Source organism: Microcaecilia unicolor, chromosome 2 (genome assembly GCF_901765095.1).
Source record: "Microcaecilia unicolor chromosome 2, aMicUni1.1, whole genome shotgun sequence".
Taxonomy (NCBI): domain Eukaryota; kingdom Metazoa; phylum Chordata; class Amphibia; order Gymnophiona; family Siphonopidae; genus Microcaecilia; species Microcaecilia unicolor.
The window spans coordinates 349,064,086-349,087,320 of NC_044032.1; the positions used below are offsets into that span (position 1 = coordinate 349,064,086).

General features: G+C 43.3%; 1 protein-coding gene across 1 annotated transcript in view; it reads left to right on the plus strand.

Moving 5' to 3' along the window:
• Positions 1–23,235, plus strand: part of LOC115463719 (stimulated by retinoic acid gene 6 protein-like) — a 393,767-nt gene that overhangs the window by 272,456 nt on the left and 98,076 nt on the right. Inside the window, exons 13-14 of the mRNA XM_030194443.1 lie at positions 5,492–5,567; positions 12,746–12,827. Coding sequence (XP_030050303.1) covers positions 5,492–5,567; positions 12,746–12,827 — 158 coding nt within the window. The remainder of the gene's footprint in view (positions 1–5,491; positions 5,568–12,745; positions 12,828–23,235) is intronic.

Genomic DNA, 23,235 nt, shown 5'->3' on the forward strand with positions numbered 1-23,235 from the left:
TGGCAGCAGGCATGCACTGAAAACTGAGCATGCACAGGTGCCAGTGTCTTGGAGAGTAGCGTTTTCGTTACTATCAGGGGAAAATCTTCAGCTGGCAGAGCTTGGAATTCCCACCAGTTACCACTAAACATGTGCTACTGTTGGGTGGGCCTGAGCCATAAATGGGTGGGCCCTGGCCCACTCAAGCCCACCTGTGGCTACGCCACTGCTGCCCTGTAATAAATGTGTAGATATAACCAGTGGCGTAGCCAAGGGTGGGCCCGGGTGGGCTCAAGCCCACCCACTTAGGGTTCAGGCCCACCCAGTAGCACACCTATGATGTGACTGGCAGGGATTCCCAAGCCCCTCCAACTGAAAACTCCCAACAATTGTCCCTCCTGCATATCTTGTAAATAGCAGATCTTCGCCTGCAGCAAGCAGTGACTGATACATACTGCTTGCTTCGGCCCCACAGCCTTCCCTCTGATGTATTCCCACCTATGCGGAAACAGGAAGTTGCATCAGTGGGAAGGTTGTGGGGGTCAACATGAGCAGTGTGTATTAGTTGCTGCTCGCTGACAGTGAAAATCTGCTATTTAAAAGGTATGCGGTGGGGGGGGGGTGATGTTTGAGAGACCATATGGCATGCAGGTGAGAGAAAGAGCGACCAAATCACCTGTGGGATGGGGCAGGATTCCTCTGCCCACCCATTTTGGTCCCAGGCCCACCCAAAATTAGGTGTCTGGCTACGCCCCTGGATATAACTACATGATCTATGGCAATGCACTTAAAGTCTGTAAAAGTGTGCTGTTTTTCCATGCAATTAGCCACTAAGAGGGCTTCCTTGCGCTGGTGAATAATGCTAAATTTATGGTCACTGAGACGCTGTTTTAGTGCACGTGTGGAAGGACTGGATGGTGGGTTTAAAAATCCCCAACGCCATTTTAGGCATTAGGAGTCCCGCAGTAGGAACGAGCAGGACCCTCCAAAGGTAGGCTTCTTCTTGCACTTTACACTATAACGTAACTCCTCCTGTCCTCTCTCTGAACAGTTATATCTACACATTTATTACAGGGCAGATTTAGTAGCCAACGGCACAGCTCTTGAAGAAGCACTTGAGAAACAGGGGCTCTCTGCTGAGCGTTCCCAATCGATCAAGTCACAGCCCAGATAAGTGCAATTGTTTATTTTGTAAGTAGTTAAGCTAATAAATAATTGTGACTAACAGCATTAACAATTCTAAATGGAGGTTTTCTGACTTGTGACAATTCTGCACCTAATCCCATTATAGCAGATCATGGTCTGTATAGGATAGGAAGCAGTCTGCTATTCATGTGAATAAAACCAGGGTGAATGCAGAGAATCTGAAGTCTTTCCTTTGCAACTGAAGAGAGAATCTATCTTGCTAACAGTATAGACTGAAATTACTTTCATCAGCAAGTACCATATGTATAATTAATAGATAAAAGTTTGCAAAATAGGTTTTGAAAATACCAATTTGGACATTTTGAGAAGAAAAACATCCAAATGGTGCTTTATGACACTTTTTAGACGTTTTTCTTTTTCAAAAATGAGCCCCTTAAGGTCACACAAAGAAATTTGTTGTCATATGACTTGAATAAAACATGAAGTAAAACAGCATGTAAAGAATCAAAGTACAATGATACATTACTGATTCAAGTTTAATAATTAAATGAATGCTAAAAACAGTCGAATAAAATGTGAGATGGAAATAAGACCAATTCAATGGAGGATTTAATCAACTAGAACCACATATGTATGGATCATGAAAGGTCTTCAGAACATCACTGTGAAGATCAATCACATAGTTAAAATGCCAAATCCAATTTCCACATTTAAAACATACGCCATATCCCTAAGCTTGGCTCTGGATTCATTATTTGCAACTGATACCAAGTTGGGATTACAAATTGACTATTTCAAAGAGGAATTGAACTGCCCGCTGCAGGATATTCAGTAAAGCTGGTTATTTTGCATAACTCTCTGGACTGGAGTCTTTTCTTTGAGTGAGAACGAAACTCATTTACTCCTGGACTGCTAAAAAAAAAGAACGGAGAGCAAAAGAGAAATAAAGCCCCAGCTCAAAACCCTACGACCTTCCGGATCTTTATCCGGCCCCAGCCTATGTCCAACTCAGTAAGTCAGAAGTTGAAGAGAAATCATCCTTCCTGTTTAATTTTGTGACCCTGGTCTTGGATGCTGACCTGCAACGAGCTAGCTGGTGCCTGGACTGGAGGGTTACACCAGCAAGTTCCAGGGTTTTACCAGTCCTTATACTGGCGATGACATCTGCTGGTTTGGGAGCACAACCCACTCATCTCAACTGGTCTAGCAGGAAGACAAGGAGTTACAAACATATACACACACATTTACAACTTCAGAGCACATGTAAACATGTGCACCTGCATGTGTGCGATATTAGGACTGGGTCTTTGAGCCTATTTGTAAAAGATAAATAGGCTTAAAATAGCTGATCTTATTGACATTTCACCCAGACACCTTGTTATAAAATTACCCCCCTCCCTCACAAAGTGGATTGTGAACATAACAAATACTATGAATAAAATAAAATCCAAACCGACCATTACTACTTGTTTAACAGCACATAAACAAAATCATATAACAATTACAATGAATAAAAAAAATAAAGAAATTCAAGGCAAGTCAGTTACAGAAAATGTACAATAACATTACATATTTTACTAGAACAAACAATAATTGAAACAAAAACCGTTATTTTACTTATTCCAAAAACACATTAAGCAGGGGGCTTCTATTTGGTTAAACATCCCATTGCTGAAGAACCAAGTTTTAATTTTGTGGTGAAGTAAGAAGCAGCCCTTCATCTCTTAACCCTAAACGATAAAGATTTCCATAAGCAAAACGCAACATTTAAACGTTTTTTTCTTTAATATAAACCACACTGGGCAGTACTTGCACTCTGGGGGAGGAGGGAAGCAAAAAGGTAAATGAAGTAAAATATAGAATATAAATCTCGTAGGAGCCCTTTTACAAAGCTGTGGTAAGCACAAGTGCATGCTTACTGCAGCAAAAAAAAAAATAAATAAAGGCTTACCACGATGTGCACTGAGGCGACCCATGGTAAATTTGCGATGTGTATGTGCTACCCATGATTTATTTTTTAGCGCTGGGGGGGAGTCTGGGGACAGAGAGTGGGCGTATTCTGCATTACTCAGTTAGCAATTAGCGCATGAATCCCTAACGCTTACAAAATAGGTGGTAGTAGGAGCGCACATGTTAATGGGGAAATTAGCATGTGACCATTAATAAGAAAAATTGGAAAACTGACCATTTTTCCCCAATGGTAAAAATGGCCTTAGTGCAAAGTGCGTAAGGGCATTCTGAGGCCATTTTTTATAATTGTTTGGTGAAAATGCCCCTTAATTCTAGAACAACAAGTGTTAATACTTCACTAGAGTGAAGTAGATGCCTTGCACAAGAATAGGCTCGAAACACAGGTACCCTCCACTATTTCAGTCATAGCATTCTTACAACAAATTACTTTCTTATGTATTATTCTTTGTTATGTATCCTATACTGTTTATTGTAAGCCACATTGAACTCAGACTTGTTTGGGATAATGTGGGATATAAATAAATAAATAAAAGTAGAATTAAACTCTCCTTTCATTGGGGCACATGGAATCACATCTTCATCTGTTTTGTAGAAGTTTACCTTTTAGATACGCAAATGGATTATTCTGTTTTGAACATATTTGAGGGGCAAGTGGTTTTATAAGTCCAACTAAAAATAAATATTTTGTTTCATGCAGATCTCTTTTGTTGAAACATAACTAAATGGGCTATAAGCCCCTAATGCAGTCCATTGGTTTTCTTATATTTTGTTCTTGTGATGACTTATACCAGTGGTTCCCAAACCTGGTCCTGGAGGCACCCCAGCCAGTCAGGTTTTCATGATATCCACAATGAATATTCATGAGAGAGATTTGCATGCACTGCTTCCTTGGTATGCAAATCTCTCTCATGAATATTCATAGTGGATATCATGGAAACCTGACTGGCTGGAGTGCCTCCAGGACCAGGTTTGGGAACCACTGACTTATACTATGCCAAAACTGAAAACTCTTATCTCCTTGAGGTTAAATGAGAGGACATGGAGGACATGAGATGAGCTTATCTGGAGCAGGCTTTGATCCTGGCAACATGGGTTCAATTCCCACTGCTGCTCCTTGTCACTTTGGGCAAGTCAAATGCACAAGGGGCATTAAATGAGCTTATCTGGTCCATAGGAGATGATATAATTATAAAGTTAAAGCTGGTTTCCCCTGCAGCAGCCATCTCTGTTTGTCAAAAACAATAGCAAAGTAGATTTGCATTCTCTCTTGTTAGGGAGGAGTTGTGGGGGCTGGTGGAATTTTCGAGGGTGTGTGAAGGGGGGGGGGGGGGTTATTTTCAAAATATATTTGTCAGTACTCCAGAAGCTGCTTTATTTCCAGTGCTGTATTGTGGTTTTCATTGCAGCGCTAGATGCCTGCTTTTTTCTTCATGATAATAATAAAGATAGTTATGTATAAAAAATGCTTGCAAATGTTTATGCCTATATGTGTAATTTTGTTTTTTTAATTTGACAGAAATGTCATTTATTTGAAAGCTTCCCCTATGAACATATGATAACATAAAATTTGAAATCAGCAAAACAGCATTAAAAATTATTGTTTTAAATTTGATACATATTATTTTCATGGAATGCCTTTGAGTCCTCTTATAGTTGGAAGGTATAAACAACCATTTCCAATTTACCTGTTGTACCTCTACCATATTCCCTCTCGGTTGTCTTTTCTCCAAGCTGAAGGCCCTAACCTATTTAGCCTTTTATAAGGGAGCTGTTCTATTCGCTTTATCATTTTTCTTGCCTTGCCTTCTCTGTACCTTTAAGAAAACAGTCTTTATTACCTCTTTACAGCTCCCAGATGTCAAACACCATTGCCCAACATGGCCAGGCTGTTTTTATCAGTTGTGATGGAACCTGAGATTTTACACCAGCTGCTATTTTTTGCCCTTGATGCAGCTGTCTGGCGAAACATTGCCATGATGGGCAACGTTGTTTGACACCTGGGAGTTTTAAAGAGTTAATAAAGAATTCTTTCTTAAAGGTCTGCTTCTCTTCTGTTCTCCATCTTGGATATTGTGGACCATTTGCCTTGTTGTTTTCTGTTCTCTGTACCTTTTCCAGTTTCTCTAAATATTCTTGACATGAGGCAACCTAAGTTTCTCACTTTAGTCAAGGTGTAAATGAAGCATCATAAAAATCTAACCCAGTAAAATTTAGAGGGGGCACAAGACCTCATTCTGTCCACTATGTAATTTAAGACTATTTTCAACCATCCAAAGTTAAACCACATTCAAACAGTTTTTAACCAGGTTTGTTACTGTAATAAGGTCTGCCTGCAAACAAGCAGGGTTTGAATATCATCAGCATATATGTCTAATCATTAAATAACTCTTTTCAGGTGTCTTTTTTTTTACCCTGTTTGTTGCCATCCTCACATCTGTAACTTACATATTCCACATTTTAGCCTGCTACAGGTGAGACGAAATATTTCTGCTTCAAAATATTAAAATAATGTATTTCAAAATGTAATCAGTGACATTATGAAAATTGACATGGAACAGTTTATTAGGTGGCTTAGAACTGCATTCAGTTGTGTCACAGATAAGGTGAATAAAGTTGTTGTACATTTATCCATTCCTGGGTGGCTGAAAACATGATCACCAGGCCTGTTGAGCTGCACTGAGGATAACCAGGCTCCTTATTGCTGGGGCCACCTTGGTAGGACTGAGCAAACTAGTCTGAAGATCTTTAAGGGGTGGGTGGGAGGCTTCTTTATAGAACTGTACCAAATGTTTCCCTCCAGGCTCACGACAAAAGTCCATTGTCCAACACACTCTCCTGAGTAAAAAACACAGGGGTCAATATTCATATGGCATAGGCAGTAGCTTACTTAAGTGCCAGTGTCAGCATTTAACTTAATTCATGTATTCAGCACTGCTATCCATATAATAAGTCACAGCCCCTGAATATATGGCTAGTGCAGTGCTTGCACCAGCAATATCTGTTGGGCTGCCTAATAGCAGGCCAAAATTCAACATATAAATTATTCATTTGGGGATAAATTCTCTAAGCAGCTCTTTTATTAAGTGGCGGAAAGCCCAACATGGGCCTACCACATGCCAATTTGGAACTGGCACTGGCGGTAGTTCCAGCCATAGCGTGTGCTATTTCCCAAGCTACAGAAAATTGGGCATGATTTTCTAGTGTGGCGGTATCCTGCTAACTGCTGGGTTAGTACGGGAGCCCTTAAAGCCACCTCAATGGGTGGCGGTAAGTGCTCCCCCTCACATGGCCACATGGTAAGAGCAATCTTACCGCATGGCTATGTCTATTTTCTGTCCTTTTATGCGCTGCAGTAAAAATGGCCGCTGCCACTGCTGCAGGGTCTTTTTTATCGCAGCTTGGTAAAAGGGCCCCTAAATGACACTGAAAGAGCAGCACCAAAAAAAAAAAAATAGCGCTTAGCACTGTTCTATAAGCGGCACTCAAAGTTAAGCACGGTTTATAGAACAGTGCTTAGCGCTGGGATCTGTGACTACTTTTAGGTGCGACCATTTACACCAACTGAACCCTGGTTAAAATCCTTGCGCCTAAATTCTAACAGTGCACATAAATTTCAGGGACTTCCCGATCCGCCCATGACCCTCCCTTGGCCATGTCCCCTTTTTTGATCCGCGTGTAAAATTTACGTGTGGATCTGGGTGCGTAAATTTATGCGTGTAGATTTTAATTAATGCTAATTGGCTCATTATTCAATTAAATTGCGCACTCAAATTAGGTGAGCATGCAATTTAAAATGCCATTTATAGAATCCTAGGGTTAGTGGCTAAATATAGCCACTAAATAGATAATTTTTTTGGCCTACCCTTGCTTCTCACCTAACCCAGCCCACAAAAATATGGATAACATTTCACTGTTTAGTAATTGAAATAGCCTGATATTATCTGTATACCATTTAAAAATATACATATATGGCATATATACCTTCGCTGGCTGCCAGTGAACACATAATTTGTTATGATTTTTCCTCAAAGTAAAAAAGCCAAAAACACATTGGCATACTGTAAACAAAAGTTTCTAAAAAGACATTGTAGAATACTCAAACTTTCTCCTATCCAGTCTTTATCTTCCTTGATTGGGACAAATGCCATCGTTCCCTCTGGACTTTCCTTCTTTTACTTCTTCTCTTTCTGGTCTGTAAGATGCAAACTCTAATGACAGCCAGCGTGGTTAAATAGTAAGGTGAAGGAAGCTATTAGAGCTAAAAGAAAATCCTTCAGAAAATGGAAGAAGGAACTGACTGAAAATAATAAGAAACGGCATAAGGAATATCAAGTCAAATGCAAAGCGCTGATAAGGAAAGCTAAGAGGGACTTCGAAAAAAAGATTGCGTTGGATGCAAAAATACATAGTAAAAATTTTTTTTAGGTATATTAAAAGCAGGAAACTGGCAAAAGAATCCGCTAGATGACCGAGGAGTAAAACGGGCGATCAGGGAAGACAAAGCCGTAGCGGAGAGATTAAATGAATTCTTTGCTTCAGTCTTCACCGAGGAAAATTTGGGTGGGATACCGGTGCCAGAAATGGTATTCGAAGCTGACGAGTCGGAGAAACTTAATGAATTCTCTGTAAACCTGGAGGATGTAATGGGGCAGTTCTACAAACGGAAGAGTAGCAAATCTCCTGGACCGGATGGTATTCATCCCAGAGTACTGATAGAACTGAAAAATGAGCTTGCGGAGCTATTGTTAGAAATATGTAATTTATCCTTAAAATCGAGCATGGTACCGGAAGATTGGAGGGTGGCCAATGTAACGCCGATTTTTTAAAAAGGTTCCAGAGGAGATCCAGGAAATTATAGACCACTGAGTCTGACGTCGGTGCCGGGCAAAATGGTAGAGACTATTATTAAGAACAAAATTACAGAGCATTTTCAAAAGCATGGATTAATGAGACAAAGTCAACATAGATTTAGTGAAGGGAAATCTTGCCTCTCCAGTCTACTACATTTCTTTGAAGGGGTGAACAAACATGTGGATAAAGGCGAGCTGGTTGACGTGGAGGGGCATAATTGAACGAAAACTTCTATCTCCATGGGCGTTTATCTCCAAGAACGGGTCTGTGAAGGGGCGGACCGAACCGTATTTTTGAAAAAAATAGACGTCCATGTTTTATTCGACAATTTGTGAGCTGGGCGTTTTTGCTTTTCAGCGATAATGGAAAATGAAAGCGCCCAGCTCAAAAACGAATAAATCCAAGGCATTTGTTCGTGGGAGGGGCCAGGATTCGTAGTGCACTGGTCCCCCTCACATGCCAGGACACCAACCGGGCACCCTAGGGGGCACTTTTACAAAAACAAAAAAAAAGGTAAAAGAGCTCCCAGGTGCATAGCACCCTTCCCTTGTGTGTTGAGCCCCCCAAATCCCCCTCAAAACCCACTGCCCACAAGTCTACACCATTACTATAGCCCTAAGGGGTGAAGGGGGGCACCTACATGTGGGTACAGTGGGTTTGGGGGGGTTGGACGACTAAGCATTAAGCAGCACAATTGTAACAGGTAGGGGAGGGATGGGCCTGGGTCCACCTGCCTGAAGTCCACTGCACCCCCTAACAACTGCTCCAGGGACCTTCATACTGCTGCCAGGGAGGTGGGTATGACATTTGAGGGTGAAAATAAAAAGTTGTGAAACATCATTTTTTGTGGTGGGAGGGGGTTAGTGACCACTGGGGGAGTCAGTGGAGGTCATCCCCGATTCCCTCTGGTGGTAATCTGGTCATTTAGGGCACTTTTTGGGGCCTTATTTGTGAAAAAACAGGGTCCAGGAAAAGTGCCCTAAATTCTAGCTACAAACGCATACTTTTTTTCCATTATTGGCGAAAGGTGACCATCTCTGTTTGGGTGATAACCATGCCCCAGTCCCGCCTTCACCACGCCTCTGACACGCCCCCGTCAACTTTGTACGCTTCCGCGATGAAGTGCAGTTGAAAACGTCCAAGTTCGGCTTTCGATTATACCATGTTATTCGTTTTTGTGAGCTAAACGTCCATCTCCCGATTTAGGTCGGAACTTGGGCGCTTTTCTCGTTCGATTATAAGCAGGATTGTGTATCTGGATTTTCAGAAGGAGTTTGACAACGTACCTCATGAAAGACTCCAGAGGAAATTAGAGAGTCGTGGGATTGGAGGTAGTGTTCTATTGTGGATTAAAAACTGGTTAAAAGATAGAAAACAGAGAGTAGGGTTAAATGGTCAGTATTCTCAATGGAGAAGGGTAGTTAGTGGGGTTCCCCAGGGCTCTGTGTTGGGACCACTGCTTTTTAACATATTTATAAATGACCTAGAGATGGGAGTAACTAGTGAGGTAATTAAATTTGCTGATGATACAAAGTTATTCAAAGTCGTTAAATCGCGGGAGGATTGTGAAAAATTACAAGAGGACCTTACGAGACTGGGAGACTGGGCGTCTAAATGGCAGATGACGTTTAATGTGAGCAAGTGCAAAGTGATGCATGTGGGAAAGAGGAACGCGAATTATAGCTACTTCATGCAAGGTTCCACGTTAGGAGTCACGGACCAAGAAAGGGATCTAGGTGTCGTCGTTGATGATATGTTGAAACCTTCTTCTCAGTGTGCTGCGGCGGCTAAGAAAGGAAATAGAATGTTAGGTATTATTAGGAAAGGAATGGAAAACAAAAATGAGGATGTTATAATGCCTTTGTATCGCTCCATGGTACGACCACACCTCAAATATTGTGTTCAGTTCTGGTCGCCGCATCTCAAAAAAGATATAGTGGAATTAGAAAAGGTGCAGAAAAGGGCGACGAAAATGATAAAGGGGATGGGACGACTTCCCTATGAGGAAAGGCTTTGCCAGTGGTTCCTACATGCATTAATATTGTTTAGAGATACCGTTCACCCACTTAAGCATTTCCTGACAAATAATGCCTTTCCAGAAAGAGGTAAAAGCCATAGACGGTCGGTAGCCCAACTGTTTGGGGAGGCTAAAGGGGGCGGAGCTTACCTCCATACGCTCCGTGGCAGCGACGTCAATGAAGAAAAGACTACAGGCTCGCCGCCAGCTTCTCCCTTCTCTCTGCACACAGTGTCCCGCCTTCTGCGGTGATGCATTTCCTGTTTCCGCGAGAGCGGGACACTGTGTGCAGAGAGAAGGGAGAAGCTGGCGGCGAGCCTGTAGTCTTTTTCTTCATTGACGTTGCTGCCACGGAAATAAAAGATGAAAATGCGCGGGGTGGGAGGGTGGGCTGCACCACAAGCGGAAGTCGACGATTGGGCTGGGGAGGCTTAGCCTCCCCAAGCCTCTTATACCGGGCGCCTATGGTAAAAGCCTCAAGTTAAAGAGAGCCCCGCAGAAAATCACAACTAAAAAGGATATTATTATTACAATAACATAATAGCACATAAATATAAAAGTAGTTCTGATATTATGGTGTTCCTGTTTTAGCTGTTTTTCTGATGATGTTGTCAATCTTCAGCATTTACTTGTTGCTTAGCTCACTGCAAATGTGTTTTGTTTGAACATTTCTAACTGCCAATCAATCTTCAACGTCAAAAACAGTCTTGTTTTATTGTTCAACCTCATGAACTTTTTTTTTTCAGAATTAAAATAATTATCCCTTCATCAGTTTGCACCAGCAGGGATGGGGCAAAGAGGAAAAGAGAAGACTGAAAGGGGGGTGAATTAAGAAGAGAGTGAATGCTGGACAGTGTGACAGGAGATGAATACTGGGGTGAGGTGGTGTGAGGAGAAGAAAAGAGAGAGGCAACAGAGGAGGGGAGCAATAGACAAGAGAGACAAAAAAAATCAACCTACTGTGTGAGCATGTGCATGAATGTATATGTTGGTTAGAGAAAAGAGGATTGCAATAGGAAAAAAAAAACAGTGAGGCATGAAAGGGAGAATAGCACCAGAGGTACCTGTTCCTCTAAACTTTCCTCCTTTCACTTTAGGTGCTTTTCTCTGTCTCTCCCACCCACCCGCCACTGTATTTTTTTTTCTGTTCCATAATGGGAACAGAGGAGGCACCAGCACTGTTCTCTTATGCCCCCAGCTGGTAGTAGAAAAGATAGGAAAGAGGAAGGATTACATAAGTATTGCCACACTGGGACAGACAGAAGGTCCATCAAGCCCAGTATCCTGTTTCCAACAGTGGTCAATCCAGGTCACAAGTACCTGGCAAGATCCCAAAACAGTACAATACATGTTATGCTGCTTACCCTAGAAATAAGCAGTGGATTTTCCCCAAGTCCATCTTAATAATGACTTATGGACTTTTAGGAAATGAGCCAAACCTTTTTTAAACACTGCTAAGCTAACTACTTTTACCACATTCTCTGGCGACGAATTCCAGAGTTTAATTACACGTTGAGTAAAGAAATATTTTCTCCAATTTGTTTTAAATTTACTACTTAACAGCTCCACTGTGTGCCCCCTAGTCCTAGTATTTTTGGAAAGAGTACAAGCGATTCACGTCCACCCATTCCATTCCACTCATTATTTTAATCACCTCTATCATATCTCCCCTCAGATGTCTCTTCTCCAAGCTGAAGAGCCCTAGCCACTTTAGCCTTTCTTCATAGGGAAGTTGTTCCATCCTCTTTATCATTTTCGTCGCATTTCTCTGTACCTTTTCTAATTCCACTATATCATTTTTGAGATGTGGTGACCAGAACTGCACACAATATTCGAGGTGCAGTCGTACTATGGACTGATACAAAGGCATTATAACACTCTCATTTTTGCTTTTCATTCCTTTCTTAATAATACCTACCATTGTATTTGCTTTCTTTGCTGCCGCTGCACCAGGGGCGTAGCCAGACACCCAATTTTGGGTGAGCCTGGGCCTAAGATGGATGGGCAGAAGAACTCTACCCTGTCCCCCAAGTGATTTTGTCTCTCCCTCTCTCGCCTGCATACCATATGGGCTCTCAAACATCCCCCTCCCCCATATACCTTTTAAGTAGCAGATTTTCACCGGCAGCGAGCAGCAACTAATACACATAGCTCATGTTGGTCCCACAGCCTTCTCTCTGATGCAACTTCCTGTTTCCGCATAGGCGGGAATACATCAGAGGGAAGGCTGCGGGGTCGGTGTGAACAGTACATATCAGTTGCTGGAGGTGAAGATCTGCTATTTACAAGGTATGCAGGAGGGACAGTTGTTGGGAGTTTTTGGCTGGTGGGGCTTAGGGATCCCTGCCAGCCACATCATAGGTGTGCTGCTACTGGGTGGGCTTGAGCCTAAAGTGGGAGGGCCTGGGCCCACCCTTGGCTACGCCACTGCGCTGCACACTGAGCAGAGGGTTTCAAAATATCTTCAACGATGACATCTAGATCCTTTTCATGGTTGGTGACTCCTAATGTGGAACCTTGCATCACATAGCTATAGTTTGGGTTCCTCTTTCCCACATGCATCACTCCATCTCTGTGGCCTGTTACAAGGTGTAAAGCTATCACATAGGTACAGAACCCCCAGAGCACTGGCCCTGAACCGTCACTAATTCCCAACCACTCAACCCCATCCAAGCATGGTTATTCCTTACTACCAACATCTTTCTTTCTAGAAAAAAAAACACTGGTTAAGCGCATGAAAAAATGGCTATTTTTATTACTGTTTTAAAAATGTCTCTTCAGAAAACATATAAAACGACTGTGGAAAGGAGACAAGAGTTTTCTTCCAGTGAAATGTCGCAATCCCTCACCTTCTAAGAGTGTGGTAAGTATTTCTTATATTCCCATGAAATGCTGCACCCAAAGTTTGCTATTAAACTATTTTGTTATGCCTAGAACTCAGGACTGAGCTCCACCAGATTCCATGTGACAAGAGGAACGGAATAATTCCTGCTCTGTTCCCCAAGATGAACATAGTTTGGTTACAATTGTAATTAAATCTCTGCTAGACCAGCCAATAAAATTATTTTCTATGTTGTTGTCACGTTCCCTACCGTGACTGGCAGTCTCCACTGGCAGCGCAGTGTTCTGCCGCCAGAACCAGCGTGGCGCTGTGCGTCGAGGTATCTGGGGCGGCACAGCGTTTTCTTCCAGCGCTCCTCCGCCTCTTTTCCCTCTGTCCTCGGGGTGCTTCGTCCAACACCGGATGCTCCGTCCTGCCTCCTGCTCCGCTAGGGTTGGGTACCCCCGTGGCCTGTCTCCTTGGCTCCTCCCTTCTTGCTCCTTTCCAGTTAGCTGCTTCCTTTCCCATTGCTCCCTACTGCTGCTCCGCTTCTATTAGGCAGCCTACTGTTCTCTCCTCCTCCTCTTTGACCTATGGCTGCTCTCCCTCTCTCTGCTGGCTTCTGCTGACCTCAGATGCCATCACTATATCAGCGGATTTTCTTTTCTCCCTTGTTGCTTTGGCTTCTACTCTGGTAGGTTTTGCTTTGCACTGTCGTTTGCTTGTTATTTGATTCTCTCCCTGGTTCCTGAACTCTGTGTGTACCCTGACTACTCTTCATGTCTGCTGCCTGCCTTTTGACCCAGTGTGTACCCTGACTACTCTTTGTGCCTGCTGCCTGCCTGTTGACCTAGCCCATCCCCGGATTACTCTCTGTGCCTGCTGCCGGCCCCTGGTCCCCATGACTTTTTTTTTTTTTGTTACATTTGTACCCCGCGCTTTCCCACTCATGGCAGGCTCAATGCGGCTTACATGGGGCAATGGAGGGTTAAGTGACTTGCCCAGAGTCACAAGGAGCTGCCTGTGCCTGAAGTAGGAATCGAACTCTGCCTGTTGCTCCAGATACCAGACTTCTTCGCCTGTCTGCTGCCTACACCCATCAGCCCCTGCTCTCTTAAGTCCTGCCGGCCACCTGCACCTAGGGGCTTAATCCCTGGGGAACGGCGGTCATAACAGGTGAAGCCTCAGGGTTGCCTGACTGCCAAGTTGGGACCTGCGTCCTCTTCCTCCTCAGGACCCGTCGGTATTCTGCTCGGCACACGGACTCACGAGTCTGACAGTTGTACCCTAGCCCCTTAGAGAAGAAACAATTCTCAAAGCACATACTGTTGCTTTGCAACCTGCCATGGGTACAAAGTATACATAGAGGGGCATTTTCTATATGATGTTTAAGTCCAACTTCGGATGTTTTGCTAAAAACGTCCAAAATTCAAGTGGGGAATATAACCATTTTCAAAACAGATTAAGGTCTATCTTTTTTTTTTTTTGACAATGGCTATTTGCTAGATGTTTCTGTGCTCTGTGTGTTTATCTATTTGGTCCATAAAAAAAAAAAAGTCCAAGTGAAACACTCACAAAATCAAGCCATTGGGATGTAGGAGGAGCCAGCATTCATAGTAGACGGGCCACACAGACATCCCAGGAGAGCAATGGGGCACCCTAGGGTGCACTGCAGTTGACTTCAAGTAAATGCTCCCATGTACACATTGCTCCTTGACCTTGTCTGCTGAGCACCCCAAAACACACCCAAAACCCACTACCCCCAACTGTGCACCACTACAATAGCCCTTATGGGTGAAAGGGGCACCTATATGTGGGTACAGTGGGTTTCTGGTGAATTTTGGAGGGCTCACAGTTTCCACCACAAGTGTAACAGGTAGGGAGAGGTATAAGCCTGGGCCCACCTATCTGCAGTGCACTGCACTCACTACTACTACTACTACTACTATTTAGCATTTATATAGCCACTTCACTACTCTAAGGATCTGCATTCTGCTGTAGTGGACCCGAGTATAACATCTGAGGCTGACATAGAGGCTGGTAAGTAATGTTTTTAATTACATTTTTGGGGGATGGGAGGAGGTTAGTGACTACTGGGGGGAGTAAAAGGAGGTCATCCCTGATTCCCTCCAGTGGTCATGTGTCATTTAGGGCACTTTTTGTGACTTATTCATTAATAAAACAGGTCTAGACCAAAATGTCCAACTTATAGCCCTGAATGTTTTTGTTTTGTTCCATTATGGCAGAAAAATGTCCAATTGTTAGGAACACCAAGATCCTGCCCTTAACATGCCCCTGACACGCCCCCTTGTGATTTGAATGTACGTCTGACAGACTTCATAGAAAAACATCTAAAAATTGGTTTTGAAAATACCAATTTGTGCGTTTTTGTTAGAGAACATCCAAATGCAGATTTAGGCCACTTTTGGGATGTTTCTCTGTTGAAAATGAGCCCCATAGTCACTTGCATGGATTTTTCTGTGAGTACATGTGAACAATTGTACAATGCCCCCTGAAACACCCTCTTTCAACGTAGCAAAAGATTTGTGTGAACACTGACCACATTGAGGGAGCACAGTTTTCAGACATGGTTCAAAACTAGCCTCTCTTTCCATGTTGCATGAATAAAGTAACTGCCTTGGATTCTCTTCATGAAGGTAATTAATATGTCCTAATAAATAAATACTGTGAAAACATCCATGTTAGTTCACATGCTGCATGTCAATTCACCCATTCTACCCAGTATCCTTTTCTAAATATTGCTTCAAGTCACCCAGATAAGGGTTTTTTTTATTTTATTTTTTTATTAATGCTTTTACAATGCATTTACAAGTCATACATAAACTTGCATTGGTAATGCGAACCTGAATATATAAAGAACATTGATAAATTAACCAGAAGAAATTATAACATTTTGTCCTCTTTAGACCACAATATTAGGAGGCCACATGAAGGAAATACAACAGTAGAAGTTTAAAGCAAAAACAAAATCAAATTATATAGCTTAGCACACATCTATCCATCTAGATATCATCAAACGAAATCTACCCAGTAGCCAATTTTTTTATTTTAACAAATTCACTAAGATGTTCTGGTTGAAAAAAACACATATTTTATCCCTAGGAATTTAACCACACATTTGCAGGGGTAATTAAGATAGAAAGATGCTCCCAGAGCTATGGTTTCAGCCCTAAGAGACAGAAAAGCTTTCCTTCTCTCCTGGGTTAATTTAGTTACGTCTGGGAACATCCATATTTTTTTTCCTAAGAAAAGTGAATTTGCATTTCTAAAGTAAAGGCGTTTAACCGCCTCCAGATCTTGTTCAAATACAAAGTTCACTAATAGTGTCAGTCTTTCAGAGTCTTCAGTCATAGAAGTTTCTAGAAAATCAGTTAGATTCATAATATCCTTGTTTTTTGGACGTTCGGAAGCCCCTGGATCTAGCTGTACTTTAGATACTTTCTTTGGTTGTATATAATAAACCTTATTTATTGGTGGAAACATTTCGGGGGAATAATGTAATACTTCCAATAAATATTTCTTAAATGCATCCAGTGGGCTAACCCCCAAGGACCTTGGAAAATTCAAAAAACGTAGTGTTAATCTACGATGAAAATTTTCAATCTGTTCTAATTTTCGATGGAGAAAAGTCCGGTCTTTTACTGTTATCACTTTAAATTCCTGTAAATTCTTCATTTCTCGTTTTAAGTCCGACACCTGCAAATTAAATTCTTGCTTTGTGTTTTCCATAGTTTTAGAAAGTAAATCCACTTTACTTACAAGTGATGAGATTTCTTTCGTAGAATTGGCTACTGAGGTATCCAAACGCTGTAGAGCATTCCAGATACTCTCCAGCGTCACCGTCCCAGACCTAGAAAATGGAGCTCTTTGCTCAGGAAGGGAAATTCCTTTCCCTTCCCTCCGTCGGTTTTCGCCCCCTCCACTCCTCGATCCGTGGGGCCCTGTATCACCACTTCCGGTCCCAGAGTCTCACGCTAGAGAGGGCATCCTTCGGGTTGGGGTGGCGGTTCGAGTTCCGGGGGAGACAAGGTGACATCGAGTCCCAAGCCCCGAGGGTCTCCTTCCGACGAGGCAGCAGGACTGTTCCTGGATATTGGAGTAGATGTAGTTGTGGCGTATCTCTCCATCGTCTGTTGCCCACCGAGGGGGGGGGGGGTCTATGCTTCGAGGTCTCACCTCTGACCAATCCCTTCCGCTTGGTATGGGGCATTTTTGGATAAAGAAGTAACGTTATGGGAAACAAGTTTCAGGAGCTCACAGACCACAAACTAACGTGCCGCCATCTTGTCACGTGACCTCCCACCCAGATAAGTTTTGCTGACCGGGGCCAGTCATCAATTTTCAGTGATACTATACAGATAGTGTGTTTGAAAATGATTACAGATGGCCCTGGCGTTATTCAGATAGCAATGGGGAGGTCCATATGAAGAGTGAGAGCAGTCCCCAGAGTTATCCAGTTAGTGTGATATTCATTCTGCTGAACAGATAAAGGTGGGACAGAAAAAAGGCTGTGCTAACTTTATCCAGATAGTGGGCACAATATTGGTTCTATCCAGAGAGTACTTGTACTGACCACTCTAGTGCCACTCACTATCTGAATAGTGCTGAATATCTGGATTTATTTTTGTCAACTTCAGCAACTGGTGTTTTAAAAATACCTCTGACTTCCCCTTCTGAAATAGTGATCCAGTCATTTGTATTTTGCAAGCATACACCGATTCACTGGACAATCCCAACATATCTTGGGTCCAGAATAGAGAAAGACACGGGGACAAAGTTTGTCCCCACAAGCTCTGACCCATCTGCATAGGGCCTGCTCAACAGGTTGTGGCGCCCTGGACCAAATTTTGATTTTGTACCCCCCCCCCTACCAGGCCCCCACATCCCACCCCACATGCTTCTCCCCCTGCCTTGGAGTCAAATACAATTCAATAATTTAAACATAGGTTTCTCAACCCAGTCCCAAGGACATACCTTAGCATTCTGGTTTTCAGGATACCCATTATTAATGTATATGAGAGGTTTGTATATAACAAAGGCAATGCATGCAAACCTCTCATGTATTCACTGTGGATATCCAGAAAACTGAATAATTTATGGTCCCAAGGCCAGTGACTCAAATGTGGAGGCTAAAGGGGGTGGGGCTAGGGTAGGATGGGGCATGGTGGACCAAGTTAAAATACTTGAGGTGACAACACCTGTGTCAGGAGTAAAGGAACAATGGGGGCACTTTTGAACACAGCTGGATGCCTTACTACCTCGGAGAGCTTATATTTATCAGAGTATAAGCACCTATTCTGTAAAGAGTGTGCCCACCTGCGCACCCTTTATGGAATACAAATTAATATGGCAAATTGTTCTTCATACTACTACTACTACTTGACATTTCTATAGCGCTACTAGGGTTACGCAGCGCTGTACAATTTAACAATTGTTCATCATCTGGATCATCAAATTTACAACAGTATCACAAAATCCAGTGTTCTCATCTGCTTTTCACGTTTTAATAAATATGGTGTAAGTAACATAGTAGATGACAGCAGAAAAAGACCTGCACGGTCCATCCAGTCTGCCCAACAAGATAACTCATATTTGCTGCTTTTTGTGTATACCCTACTTTGATTTGTACCTATGCTCTTCAGGGCACAGACCGTATAAGTCTGCCCAGCACTATCCTCACCTCCCCAGCCCTGCCTCCCAACCCCGGCTCTGGCACAGACCGTACAAGTCTGTCCAGCACTATCCCCGCCTCCCAACCACCAGTCCCGCTTCCCACCACCGGCTCTGGCACAGACCGTATAAGTCTGCCCAGCCCTATCCCCGCCTCCCAACCACCAGCCCCGCCTCCCGATCTTGACTAAGCTCCTGAGGATCCATTCCTTCGACACAGGATTCCTTTATGCTTATCCCACGCATGTTTGAATTCCGTTACCGTTTTCATTTCCACCACCTCCCGCGGGAGGGCATTCCAAGCAAACACTACTCTCTCCGTGAAAAAATACTTCCTGACATTTTTCTTGAGTCTGCCCCCCTTCAATCTCATTTCATGTCCTCTCGTTCTACCACCTTCCCATCTCCGGAAAAGATTCGTTTGCGGATTAATACCTTTCAAATATTTGAACGTCTGTATCATATCACCCCTGTTTCTCCTTTCCTCCAGAGTATACATGTTTAGTTCAGCAAGTCTCTCCTCATACGTCTTGTAACGCAAATCCCATACCATTCTCGTAGCTTTCTTTGCACCGCTTCAATTCTTTTTACATCCTTAACAAGATACGGCCTCCAAAACTGAACACAATACTCCAGGTGGGGCCTCACCAACGACTTATACAGGGGCATCAACACCCCCTTTCTTCTGCTGGTCACACCTCTCTTATACAGCCTAACAACCTCTAGCTACTGCCACCCGCCTTGTCACATTGTTTCGTCGCCTTCAAATCCTCAGATACTATCACCCCAAGATCCCTCTCTCCGCCCGTACCTATCAGACTCTCCCCGCCTAACACATACGTCTCCCGTGGATTTCTACTTCCTAAGTGCATCACTTTGCATTTCTTCGCATTGAATTTTAATTGCCAAACCTTAGACCATTCTTCTAGCTTCCGTATGTCCTTTTTCATGTTTTCCACTCCCTCCGGGGTGTCCACTCTGTTACAGATCTTAGTATCATCCGCAAATAGGCAAACTTTACCTTCTAACCCTTCGGCAATGTCACTCACAAATATATTGAACAGAATCGGCCCCAGCACCGATCCTTGAGGCACTCCACTACTTACCTTTTGCTCCTCCGAGCGAATTCCATTCACCACCACCCTCTGGCGTCTGTCCGTCAACCAGTTCCTAATCCAGTTCACCACTTCGGGTCCTATCTTCAGCCCCTCCAGTTTATTTAAGAGCCTCCTGTGGGGAACCGTGTCAAAAGCACATCAGCAGTATCACGTTGTGGTTTTAAAGTTTGCCAGTGGCGTAGCCAGACAGCCAATTTTGGGTGGGCCTGAACCTAAAGTGGGTGGGCACAAAATTATCTCTGCCCCGCTATACCTCTACCTCAAAATATAAATACTTTAGCTAATGAGGATCCTCAAGCTCTGTTAGCTAAAGACTTTCTCTGAAGGCAGCCAGAACTCCCTTTTACCAAGCTTGGCAGGCAGCAGCAATGTCCCTAAGCCACTAATGCCAGCACCACATGCGTGCCTAGTAGTCGGTGGCTCAAGGATGCTGTCACTGACTGGAGAGTTTGGTAGAAGGGAATTCTGGCTGCCTCTGGAGGAGGTTCTCAGCTGGGGATGCTTGGGGTTCCCCACCAGTTATAAAGGAAGGGTCAGGGCCAGTGTTAGACATGCTATGGCCCAGTTCAGAAAATAAAGGAGGTCACTTTCTCTGATCCTCTCTCCTCCCTGCCTCCCCTCCAATTTCCCCACCTGCCAATACTAATCACACTGACAGACTTTCACCAAATACAGACCAAGGGATCACAAATTAGAAATTAAAATATTTACACAAAAATTGAATTGAGAACCCCAAGAAGTTAAACTTAACATATACTTCAACAATGGAGAAATAACAACAGAAATGTATTTCCTTTCTATTGAACACAATGCAAAGACAATTGCTATGCACATTTCCGAAAGCTAATATATTCCATTTAAAACATTCAAAATAAAATGCTTTTTTCTACCTTTGTTGTCTGGATGTTTTATTTTTCCATTATGTTGGTTCCAATTTCCTGTCATCTACTAATTCTCCTTCAAGCGGCTGCTGTACATTTGTCTTCTCTCTGCTGTCTATTCCCTCACTACACCTACCTCTGATATAATGATTATTCCTTTTTAGTTGTGTCCTCTCATTTTTTTCTTTTCCGCCTCTGTCAACTCAAATTTCACCCTCTTTCTCATCCTTCTCTTCCTTTTTACTTTTCAGCTACCTATCAGATTTCTTCTTTCACCCACTAGCTCTCTCATTCCCCATCTCACACCTTCCCCAGGCTTCCATTCCCTTCCATCTTTAATCTATTCTCCATTACCATATGTTTTTTGAGGAGTCTGTTTATCCACCCATCCCTAGACCTCCGCGGAACCCCTTTCCACAGTGAGATGAATCGGGGTCCAAAGGAGTGCCTTCGGACACGGAGGTGTAGGGGGGGTGGCAGAAGGCGCAGTTCAAATCTAATTCCCATGACCACAACTTTCTGTCTTCTAGGATCTAGGTGAATCTTTGGCCATTTATGTTCCCACATAAAGTCTACATGAGTGAAAGATAATTTACTTATGTGTATAGTATTTATGTGAAACAGTTTAAAGAGAATGAAGAGATTGAAACTGAGACTGGAGAAGTTTAGTGATAGAAATAGTCTTTATTCTCACCGAATGAATCTGCCAGCTGTTACACACATCAGTCAAATTCTGGGTTCAACGGACCGTAGCTTCGCCGTCATCCGACTCACGTTGGGGAAGGACTCCGACTATAGCTCAGAAGCACAGTCCTTATATAGCATTTGCAGTCCATACAACTCAATGGAGAAAGACTTTTTTTTCTAATTTTTTTGCATCTGCATCTATGAATCATACTTAACCGCAGGTCAGGTGCCCACCTGCCCCTCCTTTCTGAGATTACTTCATAACGCCAATTTCCGTACTTGTAAACATCTTTCCTAATATAGAGAGATCAGTTTCTTTGTATCTTGTGACTCTGGGAGCCATCTTATAAGGACAGACTCCATCTTATGAACCAAACTTTTTACCATTTCTGCCATTAATTCCTTCATCCTAACTCTTACACTGAATTTGAAAGTTGTACCAGGTTTCAATAAGGCTCACCAAGCAGTCCTGCTCTTGCAGGCTTTCAGCTATAAGGCCATCATCTGATTTTCAGGCCTAGTCAGTGCTTTTCAGCAGTTTAAGCTATGTAACTTGGCCCACCACTATTCCAGTGGATGGGTCTCAAGCTGGGACACATATTAACACATATTTCTACCCTCTGTTATCACTATCCTTTCATCCATTTTCTTGCCACCCTTCTCCTCCCCTTCCTAGCCTCTCCCACATGGTTCCACCATTCCCAGCGCCTTCCTCCCTCCACCTTTCTAGCCAAGCATCTGCTCACTCTTTCTTCCATCCCCACCTTTGTAGCCTGAAATATCCTGTCCTGTCCCTTCTCTCCTCTCTCCTGTCCCCCATGGTCCAGCATATCTCCTTCTCTCTTCCCTCATTCCCAGTGTCTGGCATCTCTCCATCATGTTCATCTGCTCCTAGATCCATCTTCTTCTCTCCCCCTCTCCACCTGTGCATCTCTCCCTGCCTCTCATCCAACCTCATGTCCTACATCTCTCTCTCCCCCTCCCTCTCTCTCCCCCTCCCTTGTACCCCAGAGCCAACTTCTCTGTTCCCCCTCCCTCCCTCCCTCCCATGCAGCATTCATGCCCTTCCTCTGCCATGTCCAACATTTCTGCCTCTCTCCCACTGTCCACCATCTCTCTCTCTCCCTCCTTTGTGCCCCAGGTCCAACATTTCTCTCTTCCACCCCTCCCCCCAAGCAGCATCTCTCCCTTCTTCCCTTTCTGCTTTCATTGTCTCCTCAACCCCTCAAGCAACCCCCTCCACAGTGGGCCAGTACTTTTCTCCCTTCCCTCCAGTGCCCCCTCCCATCCAACACTTTTCTCCCGTCCCTCTTGTGCCCCCCCGGTCCAGCACTTTTCTCCCTCCCCTTCCTCCAATGACCCACCCAGGCCCACCCGTGGCTACGCCCCTGAAGTTTGCCCACCACAATTTACATACCAAAATCGTTAGTCCCTACCACCCTCCATCCTGCTTAAATTCTTTCTTTCTTTCTTTCTTTTCATATAATAGTAACAACTATCGAGTAGAAGAACTTTTACTCATCTCAAATGTTGGCTCTCAAATAGAATGTTGGCATAGGGGATCTTATCATCTGACATGGCATGTTTCGCTAACAGCTTTTTCAAGGATGTCCCCTAAAATAAAAATACAAAGTTAGAAAGAATCCTAAATATCTAAATTTTATACCCATATTTAAAAATGTTTCCCTCATAGCAGCTATATTTTAACACTGCCATTTAGGCATCCTGCCATTAAAGTTAGTGCCCTGTTTAGCATTGCCCTTAGGGCTAGATTCCGTATTTGGTACCAAAATAATTGGCGCTGAAAAAAGTGCTATAAGCCGTGCTTAAAGTTAGGCATGGTTTATAGAATAGTGCTTATGCCTGGGAATCACGCCTAACTTTAGGTGCGGCCGTTTGCACCAACTGAAACGTGGTGCAAATGCATGTGCCTGTATTAGGCGCATTTCCCTGTTATTCTATAACAACGTGTTAATTTTAGGAATGCTCCCATTGTACCCATGCCCCTCCCATTTCCATGCCCTCTTTTTCAAATCACGGGTAAAATTTAGGCGCGGATCCCCGGCCTAAATT